Source organism: Rhincodon typus, chromosome 34 (assembly GCF_021869965.1).
Source record: "Rhincodon typus isolate 14 chromosome 34, sRhiTyp1.1, whole genome shotgun sequence".
Lineage (NCBI taxonomy): Eukaryota > Metazoa > Chordata > Chondrichthyes > Orectolobiformes > Rhincodontidae > Rhincodon > Rhincodon typus.
The window spans coordinates 12,186,243-12,214,064 of record NC_063365.1 but is presented as its reverse complement, the minus strand read 5'-3'; the positions used below and the strand labels follow the sequence as shown (position 1 = coordinate 12,214,064).

The 27,822-nt window shown below is 38.9% G+C and overlaps 1 protein-coding gene across 4 annotated transcripts in view; it reads left to right on the top strand.

The window, feature by feature from the left end:
* Positions 1-27,822, top strand: part of LOC109936756 (adenosine kinase) — a 503,574-nt gene that overhangs the window by 440,893 nt on the left and 34,859 nt on the right. For all 4 annotated transcript variants that reach the window (XM_048616272.1, XM_048616270.1, XM_048616269.1 and 1 more), the window contains exons 7-9: positions 6,357-6,527; positions 25,291-25,326; positions 27,605-27,719. In XM_048616272.1, the coding sequence (XP_048472229.1) occupies positions 6,357-6,527; positions 25,291-25,326; positions 27,605-27,719 (322 nt within the window). The remainder of the gene's footprint in view (positions 1-6,356; positions 6,528-25,290; positions 25,327-27,604; positions 27,720-27,822) is intronic.

The window sequence follows — 27,822 nt, the reverse complement described above, 5'->3', positions numbered from 1 at the left end:
TGCCTATTGATTGAGATTGTTCTTGTGATCTGAAGTAGGTCTTAAACCCACAACCTTCTGGAATTGAGCTGCACTGTTGGGATAACATCGGCCTCCAGATTGTTAATCTAGCAACATGACCACTGTATATCATGCACATTGTTTTTAACAATGAAATTCACTGACATTCAAATACGATGTGTGGCTATACGCAGCACTTTTTTTCCTCTATCTGGTACAGCGAAGGCAACATCATTTATGCAGCCTATTTGCATATCTCTCAACAGACAGATTCTTGCACTGCAACTACATCGTGATCCATAATATATTATAGAATGGAAGTATGCATTTATATTGCAGAATTGTAATTATAGTGCATGTCTCTCAAAAGCACATGTAAAGTACATTTTCAGTTTTTTTCTATTAAAGCCATTGCAAATGTTAATTACCAGGATGAATAGATCATTGAATTAACCCTGAACTATAAATTGTTTACAAATTGCTATGAAATACGTAAAATCCTTGTTCATTTAAAATTAAGTACTGCAGATACTGGTGATTTTCTGTTGTGATTCAATTGTGAGAAATGGGCTGTGCTGGTTGGGCCAACGTTTATTACAAATTCCTCCACTCCTAGTGGCCCTTGAGAAAGTGATGATGAGCTGCCTTCTTGAGAAGGTGGTGATCAGTTCCCTTGAACTGTAGCTATCCTTGGTATAGGTAGACCTACAGTGCTTTTAGTGAGGAAGTTTCAGGATTTTAAACCAGAAACAATGAAGAAATAACAACAAATTTCCAAAGCAATATTGTGTCTGGCTTGGAGGGAAAGTTACAGTTGGTGGTGTTTCCATGTATCAGTTGTTCTTGTACTTCCAGATAGTAGTGGTCACAGGTTTGGAAGGTGATTCAAAGGACCTAGGTTACATATTGCAGTGCATCTTGAAGATGGTACATACTTCTGCTATTGTTAATCAACATGGTACCAATTAAACACGCTACTTGGTCGTGGGTACAGTCAAGATTCTTGAGTGTTGTTGGAGCTGCATTCCTCCAGGGAAGTGGGGAGTATTCCTTCACAGACCTGACTTGTATCTTGTACTTGAACAAGTTTTGGGAAGATGAGAGGCGAGTTACTTGCTGTAGAATTCCAAGCCTCTGACGTGCACCTGTATTACAGTATTTATGTGGCTTGTTTAGTTCAGTATCTGGGCAATGGTAACCTCCAGGATGTTGATAGTGAGAGATTGTGATGGTAATGCCATTGATTATCAAGGGATAATCTTCAGAATATCACTTGTTGGTGATAGTCGTTGTATGTCTGGTACTTGCAGTTGCCACTTGTTAGCCAAAGCCTCGATATTGTCCAATTCTTGCTGCATTTTGAAATGGACTGCTTCAGTATACGATGTGTCATGAATGCTGCTGAACATTGTGCAATGATCAACAAACACTCCCACTTATAGATTTATGATGGAGGAAGGATCATTAATTGAGCAGCTTAAGATGGTTTACTCTAAGACATTACCCTGAGGAACTGTTGCAGTTATGTCCTGAGGCTGCAGTGATTGATTTCCAACAACCACAAACCGTTTTCCTTCTAGGTATGACTTTGAATCTTGGATTCTTTTCTCCTGGATTCCCATTGACTTCAGTTTTGCTAGGGCTCTTTTGATGTTGCAGAAGTCACATGCGGCCTTGGTGTCAAAGATAGTCACTCTGAAACAAACACAAAGTGCTGGAGAAAGTAAACAGGTCTGCTAGCATCTGTGTAGTGCAAAAGCAGGAACTTGTTTCTGTACTGAAAATCAATGTTCCAAGTCAGTTTTGTATTTCAGAATTTTTGTCTTACCATCAAAACAATGGTCTAGAATGACTTCTTTCTCATGAAGAAATGGCTCTTGCCATTCAGTCCACATACAGGTGCCAGCAGACTTTGTGAGAACATATCATCTGAGATGTCTGTTAATCTAGTATTTGCATTAATATGGCATTCCCACAGAGGACCTTTCACATCTGCAACCAGGGAAGGCAACATGAACACTCTGCAATCAATCTGGTTGAAGAATTGTCATTGTGTCTCATACAGTATAATTCATAGTATAATTATAATAAGGAAGTCAAGAACCTGGATGAGAAAGCTGAGGAGCTGAAACTCCTTGCCAACAAATGTGACACCTGGTGCTTCTTCAGTGCCACCGCAACAATATAAGGGCCCCAATACCTTTGGCTCAAACCGGTGTGGAGTAAGGACGGAACCCTTTTGAGAGAGGAAACATCAGCCTTTGATGGAGGGAGCACTTCAAAGCACTCCTGAACCACGACACATTCGTAGATGAATATATGTTTGAGGAAATCCCCAAACTCCCTGTCAATGATGATCTTGGACTCTTGCCTAGTGTGGCAGAAGTCAAAGCTGCCATTAAACATGTGAAGAATGAAAAATCAGCAGAAGTCAAGCAGGAGATGTGTCATCACCCCCACCCTTTTTCCATTTTCTTTACAACCATCCTTTATCCTGTCAACAGCAAGCTCCCCAGTAAACTGGTTTTCTATTAAATGTTTCTTTAAACCTTCTCTATTGTTCCTGTGTTGTTTTACCAATTAGCAGGTTTTCCCAGTTTACTGTGGACAATCTCCGTCTTATCTCATGAAAGCTGGTCTTGCCTAAATCTAGAACTCTAGAAGCTGATTTATGCTTTTTAAAACTTTCGAGTGCTACATTGAACGCCACCATTTTGTGATCACAGTTTGTTAAATGTTCATGCATAACTAGGTTATTGATTAAATCAGGGTCATTACTAAATCCAAAATTGCTACATTTATACAATCTAGCACTTCAGAGCTGCTACCAGGGGATCAGTACACAACATCCATTACAGTTTTGGATGCTTTACTGTTTCTCACTTCCACCAATACGGTCTCCACTTACATCCTGCCTCATTACTGAAGTAACTTTGTTTCAGTAAGGCTATTGTACCTCATCTGCTGTTTTCCCTGTCCGTCGTGTAAACGTTTATAACCTGGTATGTTTAGTTCCCGATCCCAACTGTCCTGCAGCTATTTGTCGGTTATGGCTACAATATCATAATCTCCGATTTGAACTTGTACCTGCATCTCACTTAATTTATTTGCTGATGCCCTGTGTACTTGTATATAGAATCCTAATTTGGGCCATAAACTTGAACCTGTCCCTCAGTACTGGTGCTTTATTCACCTGTTTATTGTTCTCTTTTCCGGCTTAATTAATACACTAACTTTAATTGCCTTGAAGTAGAATTCCCAGCTGCTGTTTCTTTACTCTCATGTTACTCTTGGTTTCAAACTGTATTGACTTCCACTGAGCTCCCTCTCTGTCTCCCCCATAACTATCTCTCGTCTGTCTCTCTGCCGCTCTGTGTCTCTTTTTTTTTCTCTTCCCACCCCCATTTACTCATTTAAAGTGACTACCCTATTTATCCTTTCCACTAAGACGTTGGTCTCAGGTGGAGCTCATCCCATTGATTTAGTTCCTTCCTGTCCTAATACTGATGCCAGTACCCCATGAAGTGGAGCCCCTTATCTCTTGGCCAATTTGTATGTGGCTCAGGTAATAATCCAGAGATTAATAACCTTTGAAGACTTGTTCTTTAATTTTGATCATAATTCCTGATTATTCCCCAGACAGTGCGATTTGCCTTTGTTGTTGGTCCTAGCATAGAAAACGACAAGTGAGTCCTCCCCCTCCCACTTCATTATCCTTTCAAGCTGATTCAAGCTGTCCTTTACCTTGACACCAGGCAAGCAACACACCATGCAGCACTCTCGACTGTAAACAAAGGATGCTATCTGTATCCCTAATTGTAGAATCCTCTTACCACTACCACTTTTTGACTCCCCCACTTGAACGGTCTCCTGTACCATGGTGCAATGGTCAGTTTGGACATCCTCTCTCCAGCCCTTTTCCTCATCTACACAGGGGCATATCTGTTGGACAAGGTGAAGAGTTGAAGCTTCTCCAATACAAAATTCAGGATCTCTCTTGTAGTCATACCCACCATCTGACCACTGGCCAGATTTGTAGTAGTTAACCAATAGGTTATGACTGTCTTCTGAAACAGAATCCAGATAACTCTACCTCTCCCTGATGGGTCTTGGTGTTCAAAGCTCAGACTCCAGCTCATCAACTCTGAGCTGGTGTTCTTCGAGCCACCAACACTTGCTACAGATGTGGTCACTATGAACCACAGTGGGGCACTGCAGCTCCCAAATCATGCATGCACAACACATTTCCTGGCCCTGCATCTCTAAATTATTTAATAGTTTTTGAATTTGTATTTTTAAATTTCCCCACTGGTATTTAGTGTTTAATCTACAAAATACTTCTCCAATTTACCTTTATCTTTTCCAGGTCTCTTTCAAATTAGTCAAATTGGCAGTTCTTTACCAACCAGTAAACTTATGGCTTTTCCTGTGATGTCACTTTTTTTTTTCGCTCTCCTCCCCAGCTGGCTCCTCTTCCTCCTAATGCACCAAATTCCCTAAGACCTTACTTTGATATGAAAGAGCAGAGGTCATAGCTTGAGGGAAAAGGAAGTGAGAGAGGAGATGATCTCTCTCTCTAACTCCCTGTTTCACCAAACTCTAGTTACACTCAAATGGAACAAAGTAGCACCCCAGTGCAGACAAGGCTGTACTGAAGAAGGTCTTTCCTTATGGCCCGTACTTTAAAGGGTTCTGAAACTATATTAAACTGGCATATCTTGGAACTCCTTTCTTAACAGCACATTGGATGTACCCACGTCCCAAGACTGCAACGGTTCGAGAAGTATGACGATGCTATGGCTTTAAAAGATATAATTTGTCCTGGTTTTTTAGAAGAGAAATTTTGAGCCACAGCTGATGAAATATCTATTCAAACTCAATAAAGTAAACAGCTTGTGAGGCCTTGGGTTTTTCGAAAGTTAGGGTGAATTGGTGGAGTCAGGCTTTCATAGAAGCAGGGTTTTAGTTGAGCTTTGAGCAATTAGACTGAAGGGTCTATTTTTGTGCTGTATGGCCACAAGACTAGGACTGTAAGTTGCTGGGGTTTCGAAACTGGTTGTGGAAGCTGTAACACCTTTCTTCTTCTTACAGCAAAAAAGCTAAGGTTCTGTTTCTGGTGCCATAATCATATGTGAGACAATCTCTGTTTTACTGACTTTGCCTTTGCCAAGGGTGTGTTTATGGAATATTACTATATTGGAATGGTTGCTGTTAGGTATTTAAATAAACTATTAGTCTTTTGAGTCTTCCAGTAGAGTTCTTCTTTCTTGCATTTGTGTTTTAACTGAGAGTAAGCAGAAAGTGTGTTTTGTTTAAAGCCAATTAGTGTGACATATCAAATTACATCTGGAACGCAGCACCTTGCCTTTAAATAAGCTAAAAGTTAGGGTCTAGGCTATCTCCTTGATTATATCTGCAAGGGGTTTGGTCAAGTGCATAACAGAAGGCTGCTGATTACTGTCTTCTTTTGGGCAGTCAGAGATGGAAAAGACAATGCCAGCCCAGCCAGCAATGCCAATATCCCATAAACAAATAGAATATTGTCAGATTTATCCTATAATAACAACTGATGGTCTTGCTGGTATTGTTGAGATGATACTATGGCTTTAAGGTGTGTGTTTTGTCCTGGTTTATTTTAGAGAGAGACTGGGGGACAGGTGTTGAGCAGTCTATGAGCAGATAAACAACTCGAGGCCTTAGTTTTTTTTCTCCTCAAAGTTGGAGCAATAGAAGCAGCCTGAGTGGGTCTAGTCAAGCTCTCACATATCAAGGATTGTTAGCTTTCAGCAGTTGCTGTTGTGGACATGAAGTGGAATTACAGCCAAAAGCTGGGGTTCTCTTCCTAGGCTGCTAGATTGCATGTGAGACAAATTCCATTTTGTGAATTTGCCCTTTTGCCAAACGGTGTATTTATGGGATGTTACTATATTGGAACAGTTAATTAGTAATAGTTACAGTATGGATTATTCTGTGAGGTTTTCCAATAGAGTTAAGTTATTCCAAGCTTTTTTTTTTGTTATATTTTAACTATGGTGTTTGAATAAATTGTGTTTTGCTTAACTTTGAGAAGTTTGGCATTGCGTCTGGAACACAGCACTTACTATTTGCCTTTAAAATAAGAAAAAGTTAAGGTCTAGGCTATCTTCTTGAAATATTTGAAGGGGTCTAGTCTGGTCCATAACATTGTTAAAGAAAAATTCAGGCAAATTGTTTTACAATTAAGTTTATGATGCTCTTCATTAGTTGAATGTTAATTATAGGGTGTATTATCGGGTTTTTTTTTTGCATAGAAGCTCTGTTATTTTGTGGCTTCCACCACAGCTCAGTAATATTATGTACCTTTTGTTCTTTTCTAGGGCTTCTTCATTACAGTGTCATCAGAATCTATTCTGAAAGTGGCAAAGCACGTCTCTGAAAACAATAAGATTTTGGGTCTAAATCTATCGGCTCCATTCATTTCTCAGTTTTTTAAGGAAGACCTGATGAAAATTATTCCCTATGTTGATATCCTGTTCGGAAATGAGACGGTTTGTTTTTTAAAATATACATAACTAACTTTTTTTAATAGTGCTGGTTAGTTGGAAAGTCATTGCTTGTTAGAATAATAAGTCTTTTTCTTCTTTTGATCTCCTTCATTTTATATTTTTAATATTGAGTTCAACTGTTATTTGGTCAGAACAAAGCAACTTGCACCGCCATTTAATGTACAAAAACATTCCAAGATATTTAACTTGTACGGTTTTACCTACATAACACTCTTATTTTATGAATTATCTACTTGAATTCAATGTTTTTCTCATGCTGTAATAAAAGGTTTAGAATTTATATGTAAGTATCATTTTTGGAATTCAAATTTCAAACCGGAGGCAGATGGGAGTTGCTTACTTGTGTGAAGGGTTGTTTCGTCTCCCCCCGAGAAAAAGGGTCAGAGAGTCCTTAATCAGCTGTGCCTGAATCCAGCATTTTTCATAAATCAAGTGACTGTGGACCCCTGTAGTGTTAAATGAAAAGATGTTTACAATGTTGGGTAGGGAACCATTTCATGTCTTAACTTTGTTTTCAGTTCTGAAGAATCTAGCATTGAATGAGTTTTTTTTTAAAAAAACTCATTCAGGAGACACTGAAGTTGAGTTTAGAAATGCGTTTAATTTCTGTCCCAGAAGGAATTTGTGGAACTTGTTACCTCAGCAGAAGAGCTTAGCTTATGCAGTTTTCAAACAAGAAAAGGAGGAATCAGAAAGGAAGTAGGTATTAAAACTGTAGCTGTTATATGAAGTGAATAGGTTTCCTTACAGTGTGTTAAGAATGGAGAGATGATTCAGGATGCTCAAGCAAATTCTTGCTCAACTTGTGGGAAAGTGAATCAGGCCACAGGAGGTTCTATGTATTTTGTTTCATCAGAGAAGATGTTTCCTGCTGCCTATCAAGGAGGTAAACCAGTCAAGTATTGAGAGAGACAGAAGCAAGTCAGGTGCTGTTTTTGGTATAATTTGCCTTCCGGAAGGTTTAGTGAAGGAGAAAATATTAATTGGAGGTATACATGGATGTTACAAGCCAGTCCCATTATACAGAGTTAATTAGAGTGTGACGTAGTAAATTGAGAAGTTATGGTTCGTTATGAAACACAACGATGGAAGGAATTGATTTTTTTTCTTGGGAAAATGACCTGACTGGTCCCAAGATATTTGCCTCCTTGAGGATGTTGTAACAACCAGCAGCAGAGGTAAAATAAGCTGAGATAGAAACATAGAAAATTGGAAAAGGGTAAGGCTGTTCAGCTATTCGAGATTGTGACATCATTCATCATGATCATAGAGTCATACAGCACAGAAACAGACCTTTTGGTCCAACCAGTCCAAGCCAAACATAATCCCAAACTAAACTAGTCCCACCTGCCTACTCCTGGCCCATATCCCTCCAAACCTTTCCTATTGACCAAGTGTCTTTTAAACGTTGTAATTGTGCCCACATCCACGACTTCCTCAGGAAATTCATTCCACACGTGAACTACCCTCTGTAGAAAAAATTTTTTTTTTTTTAAATCTCTCTCCTCTTACCTTAAAAATGTGTTAGCCATGATGTGGAGGTGCCAGTGTTGGACTTGGGTGGACAAAGTCAGAAGTCACACGACATCAGATTATAGTCTAACAGTTTTATTTGAAATCACAAGCTTTTGGAGCACTACTGTGAAAGCTTGTGATTTCAAATAAACCTGTTGGACTATAAACTGGTGTCATGTGACTTCTGACTTTAAAAATGTGCCCCATCTATCACATTCCAGGAGTGCTGACTTCCAACTCAGCTAAAATCAGCTCAGGTCTCTCATTGCTGAACATGGTCATACCCTCATTACCATCTTCACTATGCCCAGCCTTGATTTCTCAAGAGAATGTTTGGATGATCATCCAACTCATGAGGTATTACAAGAGGAATATCCTGGATTGTTTAATGACTGTGTTGTGATGAGATCTCAGGTACACAGAATTCAGCAGGAAATTGGACAAATGAAAAAGGGACATAACTGAATTTCCAAGTTATTGGATACAATTTTTGAACATTTAGATAGAGGATGATGAGCAAGAGAATAAGGTTGACATGTTTCACCAATCTTCTTTAATAGAAATGAGGCAAGTGGATCCTGAATTGAAAGAAGCAAAAACAGAAATTGCTGAAAAAAAGCTCACCTGGTCTGGCAGCATCTATAGAGAGAAAGCAGAGTTAACATTTTGGCTCCAGTGACTCTTCCACAGAACTTCAGAAGTTTAACTTCTCTCCACAGGTGCTGAGTTTATCCAGCAATTTGTTTTTCTTTCTGATTTCCCGCACCCACAATTCTTTGGTTTCCTGAATCGAAATAGCTAAATCAAACACTGACTCAAATTGAATCAGGATTGATACCTAAGTGATATTAGAATATGTCTTTCAAACTGAAAAAAATGCAGGTCACTTCAAATACCAGCTGATGAGGAATGAGCAACAGTCAGTAAAGTGATTTTCCCATCAGAGCATTGCCTCAAAATTTTGCAAGTGGATCACAAAATTCCAATAGTAGGTTATTTAGATATTAGGAAAATACAGGCTGAAATACTAAAACCTTTTTGTTGGCCAGAATTACATAAAGATGTTGTCAAATTTTGCTGGATGTGCATACATGTCAAGTGGTGAGAAAACCCCAAACATTAATTAATGCTGCAGATTTAATCCTGGTATAAATTTGCCAAGAACCATTTACTTTGATCTTAATAGATTGTGAAGGGACCCTGTCTAAAACTAGTAGTGGGAATTGGAATCTTTTAACAATTTTAGATCCTTGTAAATCATTTTTTGAAGCAGTGACTCTGGGGAAAATTGCTGCAAAAATTGTAGTAGATTAGTTAGTTTATTTACAAGTATGGGTTATCCAAAGAATTACAATCCGAGTGAGTTTCAAATTTATGTCACAAGTATTCAAAACAATGAATTAAAAAAAAACAAGTCATAGGATGTTGCTGACTGGGCCAACATTTATCGGCAATCCCAGTTGGCCTTGAGAAGTTGATGATGAGCTGCCTTCTCCAACCATTGTAGTCCATTTTAAGAAGGTGGAGCCACAATGCCATTCACGACAGAGTTCTAGCATTTTAAACCAGTGATGCTGAAGTCATGATGGTATATTTTCATGTCAGGATGTTGTGTGGGTCAGAGAGGAACATGCAGGTGGTGGTGTTGTCATGTATCTGCTTCCCTGTCCTTCTAAATAGAAGTGTTCATGGGTTTGGAAGGTGCTGTCTTTTTGAGAGATTTTGGAGCTGCATTCATCCAGGCAAGTGGGGAGTATTCCATCACACTCCTGACTTGTGCCTTGCAGATGGCGGACAAGGTTTAGGGAATCAGGCGGTGAGTTACTCACTGCAGAATTCCTAGCCACTGTACTTAAAGGTTCGCTGAGTTCAGTATCTGCATTAGTAACCAACCCCCAGGATGTTGATAGGTCTTTAGTGATGATAATACCCTTTAATGTCAAGGGGCAATGGTTAAATTTTCACATTTTGGAGATGGTCATTGACTGGCATTTGTGTGGCAAGAATGTTACTTGCCAGGTTTCAGCCCAAGCTTGGGTATTGTCCGGGTCTTGCTGCCTTTGAACATACACTGTTTCAGTAGCTGAAGAGTTGTAAATGGTGCTGAATGTACTGTAATCATAAGCAGGTGTAGTTTGGAAATAAAGCAATTCACATACTTTTGTGAATAGCATCACATCATGCTATTCACTTTGTCTATGCCTTCATGATTTTATGAACCTGTATAAGTCATTGAAGGATTGTCCGACTACATTGTCTATATTGATGACTTGATTGTGTTCAGCCAAACCGGAGAAGAACATTTACACCACTCCACTCAGCTGCTTGCTAACAAAGAGCTAATTTGGTTATAAATCTGGCTTAAAAATTAATTTGCCAAAGCAAAAGTGACTCATTTGGGCCAAGGCCAAGTTGCATCTTGCAAACGAAAAATAAGGTGTATGTTGGATTTTCCTATGCCCAACCCAAAACATGAAATTTTGTGATACATTACTTTGAGTGGATGTTATTGGAAGTTTGTTCTAAAATTCAGCACTGCAGTGGCTCCTTTGGCAAACCTATTGAAGAAAAGGCAAGAAAGTTGGATTGACAAAACAATATCAGATTGTCAGAATATCACTGGGGTGGCATGGTGGCTCAGTGGTTAGCATCGCCGCCTCACAGCACCAGGGTTCGATTCCACCCTCTAGCAACTTCTGTCTGCAGTTTGCGCATTCTCCCTGTGTCTGTATGGGTTTCCTTCGGGTGCCCCAGTTTCCTCCCATGGTCGGTATAGGTGGGTTGGCTGTAGCCCGTAGTGTCCAGGGATGTCAAGTGAGGTGAGTTCGTCATGGGAAATGTGCGGTTATGGGGATAGAGAAGGGGGGGTGGGTCTGGGTAGGATGCTGTTCAGAGGGTCATTGTGGACTTGATAGGCCAAATGGCTTGCTTCCACACGAGAGGAATTCTATAATTCTGTGGATTTAAAAGTTGTCTTGACGATCACATTTGTTTCAATATCACCAAGTTTACTGAGGAGGGAAACATGGATGCTAAGGAAATAAGGGAAACCAGTGAGGATGTTTTGGACCACATATGTATTACCAGAGAGGTGGTGTTTGCAGCCTTAAAGTGCATTAAGGTGGATAAATCCCCAGGGCCTGATCACATACATCCTCAGATGTTGTGGGAGGCTAGGGAAGAAATTGCAGAGGCTCTTGCAGAGATTTTTGCTTCATCTTTAGCCACTGGTGAAGTTGTGGAAGACTGGAGGGTGACTAATGTTGTTCCATTATTAAAGAAAGGTATCTAAGACAAGCCAGGGCACCACAGGCCAGTGAGCCTGACATCAGTGGTAGGCAAGCTATTGGAGAGAAAACTGAGGGACAGGATCAACCAACATTTGGATAGTCAAGGTCTGATTAGGAATAGTCAGCATGGATTTGTGTGTGGGAAGTCACATCTGACAGATCTTTGAGAGTTTTTCGCAGTAGTAAGCAAGAGGATAGATGATGGTAGGGCAGCGGATGTTGTCTATATGGACTTTAATAAGGCCTTTGACAAGGTCCACACAGCAGGCTTGTCATGAAGGTTACGTTGCACGGGATCCAGGGAGAGCTGGCTAATTGGATTCAAAATTGACTCGATGGTAGGAAGCCCAGGGTGTGATGGTTGAAGGTTGTTTCTCTGACTGGAAGCCTGTGACTAGTGGTGTGCCACAGGAGTCAGCGCTGGGACCTTTGTAATTTGTTATTTACATAAATGATCTGGATGTGAATGTACAAAGCATGATTGGCAAGTTTGCGGATGACATAAAATTAGGAGGTATCTTTGATAGCGAGGAAAGTTATCAAAAATTACAGAGGGATCTTGATCAAATGGGGAAGTGGGCTAAGAATTGGCAAATGCAATTCAATACAGATAAGTATGAGGTGTTTGGAAAGCCAAATCAAGGCAGGACTTCTACAGTAAATGGTAAGGTCCTGAGGAGTGTTGTGGAACAGAGATGCCTATGAGTACAAGTACATACTTCGTTGAAAGCAATGTCACAGGTAGACAGGGTGGTGAAGAGGACATTTAGCAAGCTGGCCTTCATCGATCAAGGCATTGAGAGGAGGAGTTGGGACATTGTTACAGATATATAAGTCATTGATGAGGCTGCACTTGGAGTATTGTGTACAGTTTTGGTCACCCTGTTATAGGAAAGACATAGTTAAACTGGAAAGTGTGCAAAGAAGATTTGAGGATGTTGGCAGGACCAGTAGGCCCGAGTTACAGGGAGAGATTGGCCAGGATAGGAGTTTATCCCATGAAATGTAGTGACGGATGACCTTATTGAGGTGTATAAAGCGAGGGGCATAGATAGATGAATTCATATAGTCTTTTTCCTAGGGATGGGGAATTGAAAACTCGAAGGCATAGGTTTAACGTGAGAGGGGAAAGATTTAAGAAAGATGTGAGGGGCAACTTCTTCACACAGAGGGTGGTGTGTATTTGGAATGGGCTGCCAGAGAAAGTAGTTGAGGCAGGTATAATAGCAACATATAAAAATAATTTGGATAGATACATAAATGGGAAGGGTTTAGAAGGATATGGACCAAATGCGGGCAGTTGGAACTTAGTGAGTGGGCACCCTGGTCAGCGTGGACCTGTTTGGGCCTAAGGGCCTGTCTCCATGCTGTATTATTCTGTGACTCTATTAGAAGCCATTTGAACTGGCCATTTACTTTAAATCAATCAGAGGAAAAGATTCAGTATTCTTGGCAATTGTAACATGATGTCATTATTAAATATTCCCCTATAATTAGCAGAATGGCATATTACATTGTTTTATTTTAATTTTATACTTCCAATTTCTACAGCTTTTCAAGATTGTGTTAAACTATTTATTATAATCACCTGAAAAATGCCAACATATCAAATATGTTGTTTATGAATTGTTGGACTATTAGTCACTGGCATATTTCTTTACCTATTGGGCAGTTGTAAGGAATTTTAAAAATTATTAGTCCTTTAGATCTTAATATACCAAATACATATGATTTCAGTGAAGATGAAAGTGATGATAAACGCACAGTGGCAGTAACAGAATCTGCATCTGGTTTAATATATATTTGAGAAATATTCATGCTGAATGCTTTCGTGATAAAATTGCTTTGAAATTATAAACTGTCACTGTTGACATTAACTGATGTTTCAGTTTTGTGGAACTCCAATTTTACTGACAATTAGGTGTTGATGCATAGTCTTACTAACTGAAGTATGTGACAAGAAAATGTGTTCAAGAAAGTCTTTTGTAAGATGTGGCAATGGGAAGTAAATGACAATAACATTTTTTGGCATTTAAAAAAACATTTGTAATAAAATAGTGCAAAAGGTAGCACTGAACAGGAAATACCTGGCTAGTAAGATTAGCTATATTGTAAAAAGTTGGAAGTTTTTTTAAAAATTGCTTACGATTGATTCCTTGTAAGAATGCTGATCACATTAATTGTAGTTTAATTCAGTTGCCATTTCCACACACTCCTGCTCCTGCATCAATCTTAACTTCAACTAGTTATCCATTCAATTTTGTTTATTAACATTGTGCTTTGAGCTTACAGCTGTTGCTGTGACATGTGACATAAGATCTTGAGAAGACCAGTTCTGAAATTCCTTTTACTCACCAACTCTGGTGGTAGAGTGAGCAAACAGTGCATTTTTTTTCCAAAAATGAGGTTCTCCTTAAGGAAATTGAAGATGTTCTATCATTAAAAGATCTTGCTGAGAAGTCCTACTGTGCAGTTGCCCGCTAAACACAAAATCCTGTCATTCCTCTCCTTTGTTGTGCCCTGTTTTTGGAAAATGAAGATGCTTTATCTCTAGTGCTGAGCTGTGCATCATTTGAGCAGGACTTGCCTGCTTGAATTGTAGAACTAGAATATGTTACAGATAGTTTTTATACTTTTGAAATTATTCTCAACTGTAATTCACTCACTAGTTTATTGCTTCTTCTGTCTGGATGTATTGGAACTAATTCATAGTTGCCAACACTTTCTTTGTAGTTTTCTTACTTATCCCTTAGGCCAGTGAACCCTAAAATCATTCCATAACCAAGAGATCAGGCAAGTGCCTGCTCCCCATCATCTATCAATTCAGCTTTCTATTAGGACGTATATGGCAACAGCATATTTTGCTTTTTTGTTGGTTTTCCCCACTTTATCCTCTTGAAACCCCTACTTAGGTTCTGAAGTTGCAGTCTGGAATGATGTGTATTAACGTACAATTTTGTGGTTAGTATGCTGAAATGATTATCAAAGATTCACTGTATATTTGAAAATAGCTTTATCTTGAGGTTCAAGGAAACTTAAAATGAATTGGTAGCGTTTACAAACTTGGTATAGTGAACAGTGACAATACTACATGAAACATGTGACAGAAATGTGTCCTGTTTCATTAATTAGTCATGGCCCAAATCATCAAAATGCTGTTCATGAAAGGGTTTCTTGACATGGCTTGATGTTGTAGAAACATTTCCGCAGTGATTATTCATCTGCAACGTGAGTCGTCATTTCACTGAAAAACGTACTTACGAAGAGACTCATCTGGATCCAAAATCGATTGTTGAATCCAGGGAGCTCTGAGTTTAAAAGTTCATCCAGAGTATCTCATTTAATACATTGTTTGAGAGATTTATTGGTTAGCAATGTGAACTATAAGAATTGTTCATTTGAGACAGTCGTGTGATAAAAGTATTACTTGTTTTGAGTTCCCGTCACTAGACAACTGAATACCAATTCATTTCTAAGCCACCTGCATCCTTGACAATTTTAGTATTGATAAATAGAATTTTGAACTCCAACTGACTGCATTTGAGCTGTAGTTCTCTGAAAGCAGATGGCAAATCAAAGCAAATAAACTGAAGATGATCCTGTTGAAGTGTACTTTGGATGATAATGTACTCAAATTACTTTGCACAACAAGTTGGATATCGTACACCAGAATGCATTGGCCTTTTCATTACAATGAATATATGTACAACACAGGAGCCTAGATAGTCCAACTAAATCACCACTTTAATTAGAAAAAAGAACTGCTCGCAATGACATTGAAAGAATGATAAAGTCAGCAGTGACTTAAATCCAACTTAACAGCTGAAGTTTTTGATTGCAGCAGTCACAGGTTGCGAAAATAAATTGAAGTGTATTCATCAAATCGGCACCCGTGAGTCATGTAAGACTTGATAGCAAATAATGTTTGGAATTGCCTTCAAGTAGCTATGTGTCCTTGCATTTCACATCTTTACAAGACATCATTGACATAATTGTTAGCCTTCATCCCACAACATTGCACTTTATTTTTCAATGCGGTAGAATTGAATAAGATGACATTGAAGAAGGGAGCTATTTGTATATCTATCTTTTGAGATATTTAAAATTCTATTTTTGAAATGGAAAATATTCTTCCACTTATTTTACCCATGCAGAATAATAAAACACAAATAGCATGTAAGATATTAACAAACCACAAGCAAGATTTGACATGAGAGTGACTTGGTTTCTGCTGGGGAGGCAGTAGCATAGTGGTAATGTGGATAGTGGCATAGTGGATTATAAACCAAAGGACCTGGCCAACACACTCAGTTTGAATCTCACCAGAACAGATGATATTTGAATTCAATAAACTCAACTTAGAAGCAAGCCTAATGATAATCATTCTTCACTTATAGTAAAAACACAGGTGGTTCATCAGTGTACTTCAGGGAAAGGAAACTGCTATCTGGAGATAGCAAGAACTGTGGATGCTGAAGTCAGAGATAACACTGTGTCGAGCTCGAGGAACACAACAGGTCAGGCAACATCAGAGGAGTGGTAAAATTGAGATTTCGGGTTTGAACCCTTCTTCACAAATTGGGAGGGGGAAGGGAGCTCAGAACTAAATAGAGAGAGGTAGGTGGGGCTGGGGAAGGTAAGTAGGATTGAGATAGGTGGAGGCAGGTAGGTAGTGGTGGGGATTGGTCAGTGGGATGGGAGGGAACGATAGATGGGAGAGAAGATGAGCAGGTTGTGTCGGGTCAAGGAGGCGGGGATGAGAGGGAGAGTTGAACATGAGGCCAGGGTCATCCATGTATAGGCCATCGGGCTGTAGGTTCCTGAGGCGGAATATGAGGTGCTGTTCCTCCAGTTTGTCATTGTGGCATTGGAAGCAGCCCAGGATGGACATGATGCCCAGGAAGTGGGAGGGGGAGTTAAAATGGTTTGTGACCAGAAGGTGTTGTCGCTCGTCATACACAGCGCAGATGCTCTACAAAACGGTCTCCGAGTCTACACTTGGTCTCACCGATGTAAAGGAGGCCACATCAGGAGCAGCGGATGCAGTAGACCAAGTTGGTGGATGTATGGTGAACCCCTTTTGGATATGAAAGGTTTCCTTTGGGCCTTGAATGGAGGTGAGGGGGTAGGTATGGGACAGGTGTAGCACTTCCTGTGGTTTCCTGCAGGGAAAGTGCCAGGTGTGGTGGGGTTAATGGGGAGAGTGCAGTGGAGGAGAGAGTCGTAGAGTGAGCAGTCCCTACAAAAGGCAGTTAGGGGTGGGGAGGGAAATGTCTCTTCAGTCGTGGGGTCGGATTGTAGATGGCGGAGGTAGCGGAGAATGATGCACTGGACGCGGAGGTTGGTGAGGTGATATGCGAGGAACAGTGGGATTCTGTCTTTATTTTTGGAGGTGGAGTATTTGAGAGTAAGGGATCACACACGCCTCTGCCGCATCAGCTCCCAAGATGGAGCGTGCCACTCCCATACATCCCAGATGTTGTCCTATTTCAAGGACCGCAAATTTCCCCCTCTGGTAATCAAAAATGCCCTCAACCGCATCTCTTGCATTTCCCACTCTTCCCCCCCCGCCCCCAACAAAAATAAAGACAGAATCCCCCTGGTCCTCACATACCACCCCACCAACATCCACATCGAGCACATCATCTGCGATCTACAGTCCTACCCCACGTCTGAAGAGATATTTCCCTCCCCACCCCTATCTGTCTTTCATAGGGACCGTGGTCTCCACGCCTCCTTCGTCAACTCCACACTCCCCACTAACCCCACCACCCCCTGCACCTGCACCTACACCTCACCCTTCCCCTCCATTCAAGGCACAAAACAAACCTTTCATATCCAACAGGTGTTCATGTGTACATTATCTCAGATTCTACAGCGTCTGCAGTTCCTTCTATCTCTGCCAATTTGGTCTACTGTGTCCACTGCTCCCAATGTGGCCTCCTCTACATCAGTGAGACCAAACAGAGACTCGGAGACCGTTTCGTAGAGCATCTGTGCTCCGTACGTGACAAACAACAACACCTTCCGGTCGTCAACCATTTTAACTCCCCCTCCCACTCCGAGTGACATGTCCATCCTGGGCTGCTTCAATGCACAAAGACACCACATGCAAACTGGAGGAGGAGCACGTGATATTCTGCCTTGGGAGCCTACAGCCCAATAGCCTAAACATAGATTTCACCAGTTTTGAAATCTCCCCACCCCCAGCCTCATCCCATGTCCCCCTCATCCCCGCCTCTTTGACCTGACACAACCTGTCCATCTTCTCTCCCACCTATCCGCCCCACTCATCCCACTGACCAATCCCCACCACTCCCTACCTGCACTCACCTATCACCATCCCACCTACCTTCCCCAGCCCCACCCCTCCTTTCTCTTTATTTCCCAGCTCCCTTCCCCCTCCCCATTTCTGAAGAAGGTTCCTGACCCGAAACATCAATCTTCCTGTTCCTCAAATGCTTGGCCTGTTGTGTTCCTCCAGCTCCACACTGTTGTTTCTGCTGTCCTTATCTAGTCTAGCCTACATCTGAATCCAGACCCACAGTGCTGTGGTTGACATTTAACTGTCCTTCTGAAATGGCCTAGGAAACTATTCATTTTACAGGCAATTAGGGAGGGGTCTAACGCTAGCTTTGCAAGTGATGCTCTCATCACATATAAGAATTTTTAAAAGCATGGTGATGCATGTGTAAAATAGACTCATGCCAGCTTTTAGATTTAATTGAAGTTTAAAGTTGGAAATGTGAAATGACACACTGCATCAATTTGAACTTTTAAAGACTCTTGTAGGTTTGCTTTTCAAACTGGGTGTGTATGGTAAAGCTTTACTGGCAGTGAGAATGTCAGAAGATGAATTACTGTCACTGCATGATAAAGTGTATTGATTTTGAGTAAGGTTTTTCTCAAAATAAGTCTAATACCAAGATTAGGATTCAAACTAAAAGCAGTTACTGATGTATTGAAAATGCATTCGGTGAAAATAAAGTTGATTCCATAAGCTATGGATTGAAAGCTGGAAGCATAAGTATATTCTGCTGTAACACAAAGAAAGGTAATTGGTCCTTGATGTGTAAAATACAGTTTAATTTTAAGGGAAGCGGGGGATATAATTGTTTCATTTGTCCTTGAGATATGTGCATCTCTGTCTAGGTCAGCATGTTATTGTGCAGCAAACATTTAAGAATCAAATACATTGTGGGTCTATAGTCACATGTAAGCCAAATCAGGTAAAGATGGCAGATTTCTCTCCCTAAAGGATTTTGGTGAATGAGTTTTTTTAGTACAACAATCAACAGTGGTTAAACGGTGGCGTTTAGGCTAATTGTACTTATTTCACTTGTCTTGACTCAAATTCACCTTCTACCATGATGATGTTTGAACCCAGATCATCAGAGTATGTTGTGGATTCAAATCCAGTGACGGAATCATAGAATTTTGCCATCCAGAAGGAGGCCATTTCACTGAGTTTGTACCAGCTCCCAGAAGAGCTGCCCAGTTAGTCCCATTCGCTGGCCCTATTTCCATAGCCCTCTAAATTCATCACTTTGAAATATACATCCAGCTTTCTTCTGAAACCATCTGTGGAACCAGCCTCTGCCACTCTCCCAAGCAGCATATTCCAAATCCTAACAACTCTGAGTAAAATCTCTCTTCTTGCTCTCTCTCGTGTTTTTTATCTTGTGTTCTCAACTTGGCCTTGCTTCTGTCTGACCATATTCACTAGTATCAATTAAATCATCAACTAATGAAGTCACATACAGGATATTCAGTGGTACATGATGGGAATATGAAATAGAGACAGGAGTAGGCAATCAGCCCTTTGAGCTTTCTGTACCATTCCATAAGATGGTGGCTGGTCTGACGTTAACTTCAAATCCACATTCTCTCCATCCCTGGTAACCTTTTATCCCTTTGCTTGACAAGAATCTATATAACTCTACCTTAAAAATATTTAATAATTCTGCTACCACCACCTTTCAGGAAAATGGTTCCAAAGACTCATATACCTAACATTTAAAATTATTGTATATTAAAGTATACAAAGCAGAGCCCAAGTGATTGTTGGTCACTTTGATGTTTTTCAGAAGTTGATGAATAAGAACTGAAGCTGCGGTTTGCTTTTGTTGAACAACTGTTAGGTTGCAACAAGTGAAATGTTAAGTGCATATCAAAGACCTTCCTTGCATTAACATAAAAGTAATGGGTATGTCTGGAACCTCACTGATCAAGTTCAAAAGTAACAAAACAATTCCAAATAACTTGTTGCAGAATATTTTTGAAGACAGCGAAACAGCAAATCTGAATGTACAGTGTTAGCCAGTACTTCTGCCAAACACTTATTAAATATGTATTAATTGTTGATAGATGCACATGTATGTAATGAAATAGTATATAGTTTTGAGTAAAGTAATTTTTTTCAGAATAAGACTTTTTGCTTCAGTTTCCTCCTGTTGCTATGCTAAGCACTTTTCCTGGATGAGCTAGGTGCAAACAATCTAAGTTTATGGGAACATGAGAAGGACAAGCAGCCTATCCAGTCATTTAACCTTTTAGATATTTTTCATGAAACTAAACTTAATTTCAGAATTGTATCTTTTACTCAGTATCTGTGTTATAATTCCAAAACACACAACTCAATTGTGTTAACTATATGGAGTTGCAGTACAAGGTTGAATAGAAAACACTTAATTCTGTGAGAGGTGAACGTGTGCTTTCATGTTAGTCACAATGGTGACTTGACAAGAGTAACGTGTTCACCAATTGATACTTTAGTTTATGCAGACTTTGTAGGTGAGGTCAGCATCTTTTAAGTTATAGGGACATTCCATGTTAGGCAGGAAGTTGGAGTTGGGACATCATGTCAAGGTTGTACAGGACATTGGTGAGGCCTCTTCACAGAATACTCCAGCAGTTCTGATTGTTCTGTTATCAGAAAGATATTAAATTGGAGAGAGTTAGAAAAGATTTACCCCAGGATGTTGCCAGGACTGGAGAGTTTGCGTTTTCAGGAGAGGCTGCTAAGGCTGGGACTTGTTTTCTTTGGAGTGTAGGAGGTTGAGGGGTAACCTGAGAGAGGTTTATAAAATCATGAGGGGCTTAGAAAAGGTGAATAGCAAAGATCTTCTCCTACCCTTGGGAAAATTCAAAACTAGGCATATTTTTTAGGTGAGATGAGAAATATTTAAAAGGATCCTGACAGGCAACTTTTTCACACAGTGGGTGGTGCATATCTGAAATGAATGCCAATGGAAGTAGTAGATGCAGGTATCGTTACAATATTGAAAAGACTATTAGGTACACAAATAGGAAAGGTTTAGAGGGCTATAGGTCAAAGGAAGGAAAGCGGGACTAGTTCAGTTTGGGAAACTTGGTTGTCATGGATGAGTTGGACCGAAGGGTCTGTTTGCATGCAGTATGATGTGACTTGGTGATCAGAAAGGAATTACAATATAGTACCAAGTTAGGATGGTCAAAGCCAAACAGAAATGTGTCTTGTGCAGAAGATGTGAAGCAGTTTCAAGAAGATTAGGACTGGCTTGGTAAGTTAGCAAGAACAAGACAGATGTTTTAGTGCACAGAACAGATGTGGACGTTGTTCCACATTGTCGGATAGATGCCAGTGTTATAGATGTACTGGAACAGCTTGACTAGGGCCGTTACTTTTCGTGCTTCTCTACCTAGACTTCAGCCTTGATTTGTACTCCTGACACACTGTTGCAAATTTAGAACTGTTGTCTCCGTTTCTATGTTTTAAACTAACTAATCAATGAGCCATATAAATGTTTAAGTAGGTCAGAAATTTAATATAGAGATAACAAGGTGTAAAGCTGGATGAACACAGCAGGCCAAGCAGCATCAGAGGAGCAGGAAGGCTGACATTTCGGGCCTAGACCTTTCTTCAGAAATCTAGTTGCATTTGGTTTTCTTGGATTCCAGTATCTTTTGTATTGGTGAACTCTGGCACAGAGGGACAGGAGCAGACCATTCAAATTCTCAAGACTTCTGCTTTACAGAGAGATTGTGACTGATGTGTGTCGTAATTCATTTACCCGCCTTGGCTCCTTACCCTTTAATACCCCTGTCCAGTAAAATCTATCAGTCCCAAAAATTTGAGCTAGCATCCTGTGCTGTGTTATGGGAGAGAGTTGCATGTTTCTAGTGTGCTTTATGTAAAGAAGATTTCTTAACTTCTGAATGGTCGAGCATGAGTTTGACATTAACTCCCCTTGTCCTATAACCAATGAAAATAAAATGTTTCTCTCGATCAATGCTATAAATTTCTTTCAATCTCCAAAAAAGATTAATCTTAATTTTTATCCAATATTCATAGAACTAAAAATATCTCATAATTTAACACTTGGAGCCTTGGTAATATTTTCATGAATCCATACAGCACTCCATCTGTGATCATGCGGTATGTAATTTCTAAAGTACAGTATACATAATATTCTATATGTCTAACCACGGTTTTGTTGCAAAATTTGCTATCTTTTCTATACAAATTGTCCAAAGTGAATGTGTCCCCACTATTCTTAATTGTTTTTGGTACTTGACTATTGCATTTTCATGATCTACAGATACAGCCACCTAAATTTGTCTGGGCCTCTAATGTTGTTAGAAGTTTGCCTTGTAAATAATACCTTGATCTATGCCTTTTTGATGCCAAATTATTCTTGCATGTCTGAACTGAAATCTTTCTACCACAGTTTTGCCTATTAATTCTGTAGGTATCACTTTAGTTTTATGCTATGTGTGTAATTACATATATGGCTGTCCATTGTATTATCTAATTCATTTATTATTAAGGCCCGAGCACAGACATCGTCCAGTTCAAAAATACAGTCTCATTCCTACTCTGTCTTCTACCATCTAAGTTATCTTCTAGCCAGGTCAATAATTTGCCTTTAATTCCATGAGCTTTAATTGGAACTTATATTTCTTATGTGGAATTTTTTCGAAGCTTTCTGAAGGTCAGCATAAACAACATACACTATCTCTAAGTTCCCCTTCAAGTCACCCATTATCCTGACTTGGAAATACCTATTATCCCTTCTTCATCACTGACTCAATTTCTGAAACTCCCTATCTGACAACACTCCGGGACTACCTTCTCTACACAGACTGCAGAAGTCCAAGAACGCAGCCCACCACCATCTTTTCTAACAAGTCAGGATGGAGATTAAGTATTGGCCTTGCCAAAGATACTCCTATCCCAAGAATAAATAAAAGCATCCGTCAACATTCTCCTGTCCACTACTTCAATTAATTCCTCAAAAATCTAATTAATATCAGAATTAAGTATCACCTACCCTTTAGAAATCCATGTTGGATTTCTAATCAGCTCAAATTTCTCCAAATGTTCAGTCATTCAGTCCTTGATTATAGATTCCAATGACTTCCCCAACACACATGTTGTACTAATCAGTCTATCAACTCCTGGTTTCTCTATGCCTTTCTTAAATAGTGGCATTGCATTTACAGTTTTCTGATCTAAGGGGCCAATTTCTGAAATGAGAGAACTTTGGAAAATACTGGATAAAAATCTGCAATGTCCTCAGCTACTTCCTTTAAAATCTTGGGATTTGTCCAAGTTTTGTGTCATTAGTTTTGCTAATGCATTTTCCTTGCTAGTGTTAACCAGAATGAGTTCCAATCTATGATTCATTATTAATTTCCTTAGAATGTTAAGAATGTCATCCTATTCCTGTACTGTGGAGACTGCAAGAAAGTGTTTATTCAACAAATCTTTCATTTCCTTACTTCCATTTGTAGCATTACCCACATTTATATAGTCATATAAATCATAGTCATACAGCACGGAATCAGATCCTTAAGTCCAGCTCATCTATACCGACCAGGCAGCCTAAACTGATCTCGTCCCATTTGCCAGCATTTGGCCCATGTCCCTCTTAAACCCTTCCTAGTCATATACCATCCATGTGCCTTTTAAGTGTTGTAAATGTACCAGCCCCAACACTTCCTCTGCCTGTTCGTTCCATACATGCATCCCATATTACCCTTGAAAACCTTTTTTTTTGCTTTTTAAAACAAGAAACCGATTTCAGTTGGTCTTTGATATCTTATGGAAGTTTCTTCAATTTTCAGCTCAAACAATGATAAATATACCTTTTTGGGTCTGGTAGTGTTAGCATAACTGTTATCAACAACAACAGTAAAACCTTAATGTCAGCAATTACTTTTCCGTGAAACTGTATATTCTGAGGTGGATTAGGCAACTGTAACTTCATTTGGATTTATAAGATGCATAATAAGCTTTCCACAGAATTTTGGCTTGGGTTTTCATACACGGTAAACTGAGCTTTTTCTGAGCCAGAACTCTCTGGAAATTTTTAGAACAACTGCAATATTGCTAACTATGGTAATTTATGACACGTGACTGTTTAGTCCATTTGTAATCTCATTACTTAACCTTTTGGTCGACTTATTTTCTGATCTTTTTAAAATTGGAGCAAAAGTTGATCTGAGCAAATGAAGTTGTTACTATGAAGTGGAATCATTTCTTAGTGCTTTCATAACCATATTGATATCATGGTTACATTGCCAGATGCAAACCAAATTTTCATGTAATCTGCTCCCAAAGTATGTTTTCACCCAGTCGAAGAGCCTGTGATTCCAATGTGACATTTTTATTTCTCTGTTGCTAGCATTTCTGACTGAGAACGCCAATGTGTTTGAAACTTCAACCTTTCATCAACTCATTGAGAAAGTTTGACTGCCAGGGAAAAAAAAGAGGCTTTTATTTATTGGCCTGGCATAGAATAAAGGGTTGATTTTAATTCTGCGTTGAAATGGTTATTACAACTAAATGAGGTCTTAACAGCAAATCAGTGTTAAATTGCTCATGTATAATTGCATAACGAACAGAATACTGTTAGTTTTTAATTAGTTGAAAAGAATAAGCAGTAAACGCTCATGTCTAATTTGGAGAGTAAAGTGTGTTTGCTCAAAAAAATTTCTTAAATCTATAGAGTTGAAAGTATTGTATCTGGAACATGGAAAAATGCCTGGTGTATGCATTGGGTCACAAAACATGTTAATTACTTCAACAAAACAAAGAACTACGGATGCTGGAAATGTGAAATAGAAATTGCTGGAGAAACACAGCAGGTCTGGCATCATCTGCGGCGAGAAACCAGAGTTAATGTTTCGAGTGCAATGACTCTTCTTCAGAACACAGTATATCTCTTCTTAAAAAGAGTCATTGGACTTGAAATGTTAACTCTGCCTTCTGTCCACAAATGCTGTCAGACATACTGAGTTTCAAGAGCAATTTCTGTTTATGTTAATTGCTTTTTCAGTCTAGGTTCTTGTTTACTCCACGAAGTTTCTTCCTATCTCAGGACTAAATCCACAGTTTTGAACTCCCCAACATGTGGTCTCATTATTTAAATCGTTCAAATACTTGAGAGAACTTGAGATCATTTTTCTGTTTGAGCTGAGTTTTAAATATTTCTCTTACTTGAAGAGCAAAAGTCTAAATCCTGATTTTGCTGACTTCCACAGATGCCAAAAGACAGGAATTGCAAAGTGGGATTGTGTTGGGAATTGATTGTCAGAACAGCTAACTGCAATCATGGTTTCAACATTATACTGAGTTGAATCTTTATGTAAATATTGACATATGCTACCCTAGTCAAACTTCTATACCAGTCAGCATGCTCTGAAGGAACTGTACAGTTTGGGATAAAGAAATTGTATTCTGCTTTAATAATGTAATCTGTATTTTACTTGAAACCATTTTTGAAAGAAACAAAATATTTAAAAGTGAAAGAAACAAACCTTTACTCTCGCTGAGCAGTGGAGCCCTTGTTAAATTAATTGGCTTCAATAAATGGTGCCTCAGTATACCTAGATTGTAGTGTTATTTTCAGCAGTCTCGACAGCACTTTATAATTAACTGCTCATTTCTTTTGCAGGAGGCTGCCACTTTCGCTAGAGAGCAAGGCTTTGAGGTGAGTTGACCCTCGGTTGCGCACTAAACAGATCCTAAAAGATTTTGCTGATAATGAAGTTCTTTAGACAGTGATTGATGCCCTATTATACTCTTCAGTCCTTGCAGTTGTTACTATGGTTACCTGGCAGCCATCCTGATTTCTTTGTTCTGCCAGCATGATGTATGACGCACTGTGCTAGGCCTGTACCCAACACCACCTACAGATGTTATTCACAGAATTTTGAAAAGGCTTTTGGGAAGTTAAGAGGCTGGGCATTGGTTGAGGCTTCCCTTGCAGATAAGGTGTCTGTCATTTTAACTATTAAATAGCAACATCTTCCATTTAATTTTATTGTGTAAAGGCTCTTTTGCAAGCCAAGCAATCTGCAGACTGTAGCGGAAGTAAGTTAATACCAATGACTCACTTCCTACTTGAAAGGAACCTGAAAGGCTGAAAATGGTTCTCTAAGAATACACAAAAGAATTTTCAATGCATAATGTTGTAAAGTGAGACAAACGGCTTTTTTGGTAGTTACTTAGACTGAAATCATTCAGTGGTGTGAATTTTGTTTGTCACTTTGGGCATTCATCTGAATAAAGCCTTTAGTACTGGTACTTACAACTGCAGGTAGAAAAACATATGCAATAATGAATTTGATTAGTTAGGGGCCAAAGGTAAAATAAACAACAAATGATTAGTGAGCCTCTAAATTACTATTGTTTGTGATTGAGATAAGTATTGGAAATAATTTAACCAGATATAATCTTCTAAAATATTCCATTCACAAAACTGGATCACAGGTGAACATAATTTTGTAATATTAAACTAGTTTCCTAAAAATTATGGCTGAGATATATTAATTTATCATATTTTCATGTTTTTTTAAAGCCAAAGTCATCATATTTATGCGATAGCTGTCACTTTATAAATAAAGTGCCACTTTCAGTCACCTTCCTGATATGTTACCTTCCTCATATGTTACCTTAATTAAGAACATGTGTGTTTGGAAATTTTTTCTAATTTTACTGTACAATGGCTCCTCTCTGTAAGGCTGCCTTTGGGAATGATACTTCTAAAGAAGTATGTTTATGTGGCTTCTCTGTCCAGTCTATGTTACAAATTTGAATGTTACATAGAAGAATTGATGTTTAGCAGGTTATTATCGCTGCTATATATGCACAGGATTTGAAGCATTTGCAGTTATAGAAATGTTCACCCTATCTTGCTTTGTATAATAATTAAATTTATAGTCATTCAACTGAGTACAATTCTACATGAAAGTACACATTTGGCAGCTGATGTAGTGTCAAACACCAATTGTCTCAAATGATCTACTTCAGGTGGAAAATACTAGTTGACGTTTGTCATATGTCAGATAGCTATGATGCTTGGCTGCTGAAAATTGGCACAAAAATTCTGTCTAACTATATAATACTAATGCAAGATCACAGTAAAATAAATTATGACTGAAATTGTTTGGTAGGATTATTGATTCATACATCACACTTATTACTTGAAGGCTTTTATGTTCCTGCTGAAAGCAGCAGTCTAATACAATAAATGAGAAGATTATTGCCTGATTTCTGGAAAAAATGTTAAAATGCAATTTTTGTTTGAACAGGTTGTATTCTACAATATATTATTTAACTCCAATTTTGGTGGCTTCAACAGTAAATATTTAACAATCTGTCAGTGTGTCAATTGTTAGGGCCCAGGATTTAATCTCCCTCAATTATTATTTGAATTTGGCATCCGCATTGAGGACATTTTGTAGAAGAGTCCTGTCTTCTGATTGGAGAAAAAAATTCTGCACAAAAGATCCTGCTTTTTTATTTTAGAAAAAAATGTTCCCAGTTTTTTAAAATGTAGACCATATCTGAAGGAAAATTATGCTCTGAAGGTGAAAGAGGAAAGTAGAAAAAGATTTAGGAAAAATAGCAAATGATCTATGATAATTGGATGATTGGGCAACATGTCATTTCATAAATTGCTCGGGCAACTTGATGGTAAAATAATAGTCACCTAATTCTCGAAGTAACAGAAATTACCTTTTAAAACATGCTAGTAATGAAATGTGAACTGCTTATGTAATCGTGAACTGTTATGCATACACTGTATATTCTTATTAAATTTATTAATATGCTAATCAATGTACACTATTTGTATTTATAGTTTTTATACTTATAGTTTTTATACTAACTGTTGTAACAAATAAAGACCAGATTAAGTTCCTAAATTAGTCCAAACGTGCCTGCATAAAATGATTACATGACCCAATTTGCTTTTCTGCCAATAGACAGAAGATATTAAAGAAATTGCCAAGAAAGCTCAGGGTTTGCCAAAAGTGAATGAAAAGCGACAGCGTGTTATAGTTTTCACACAAGGCAAAGAAGACACTATTATGGCCACAGGTAAACTTGATGCTGGTAAATAATGCCTCCCTCATGTATTTTCATTTGTTGCTCCTGAACAAAATGTTCAATTTTTGGGTTAACCTCCCATCACAAGAATGTT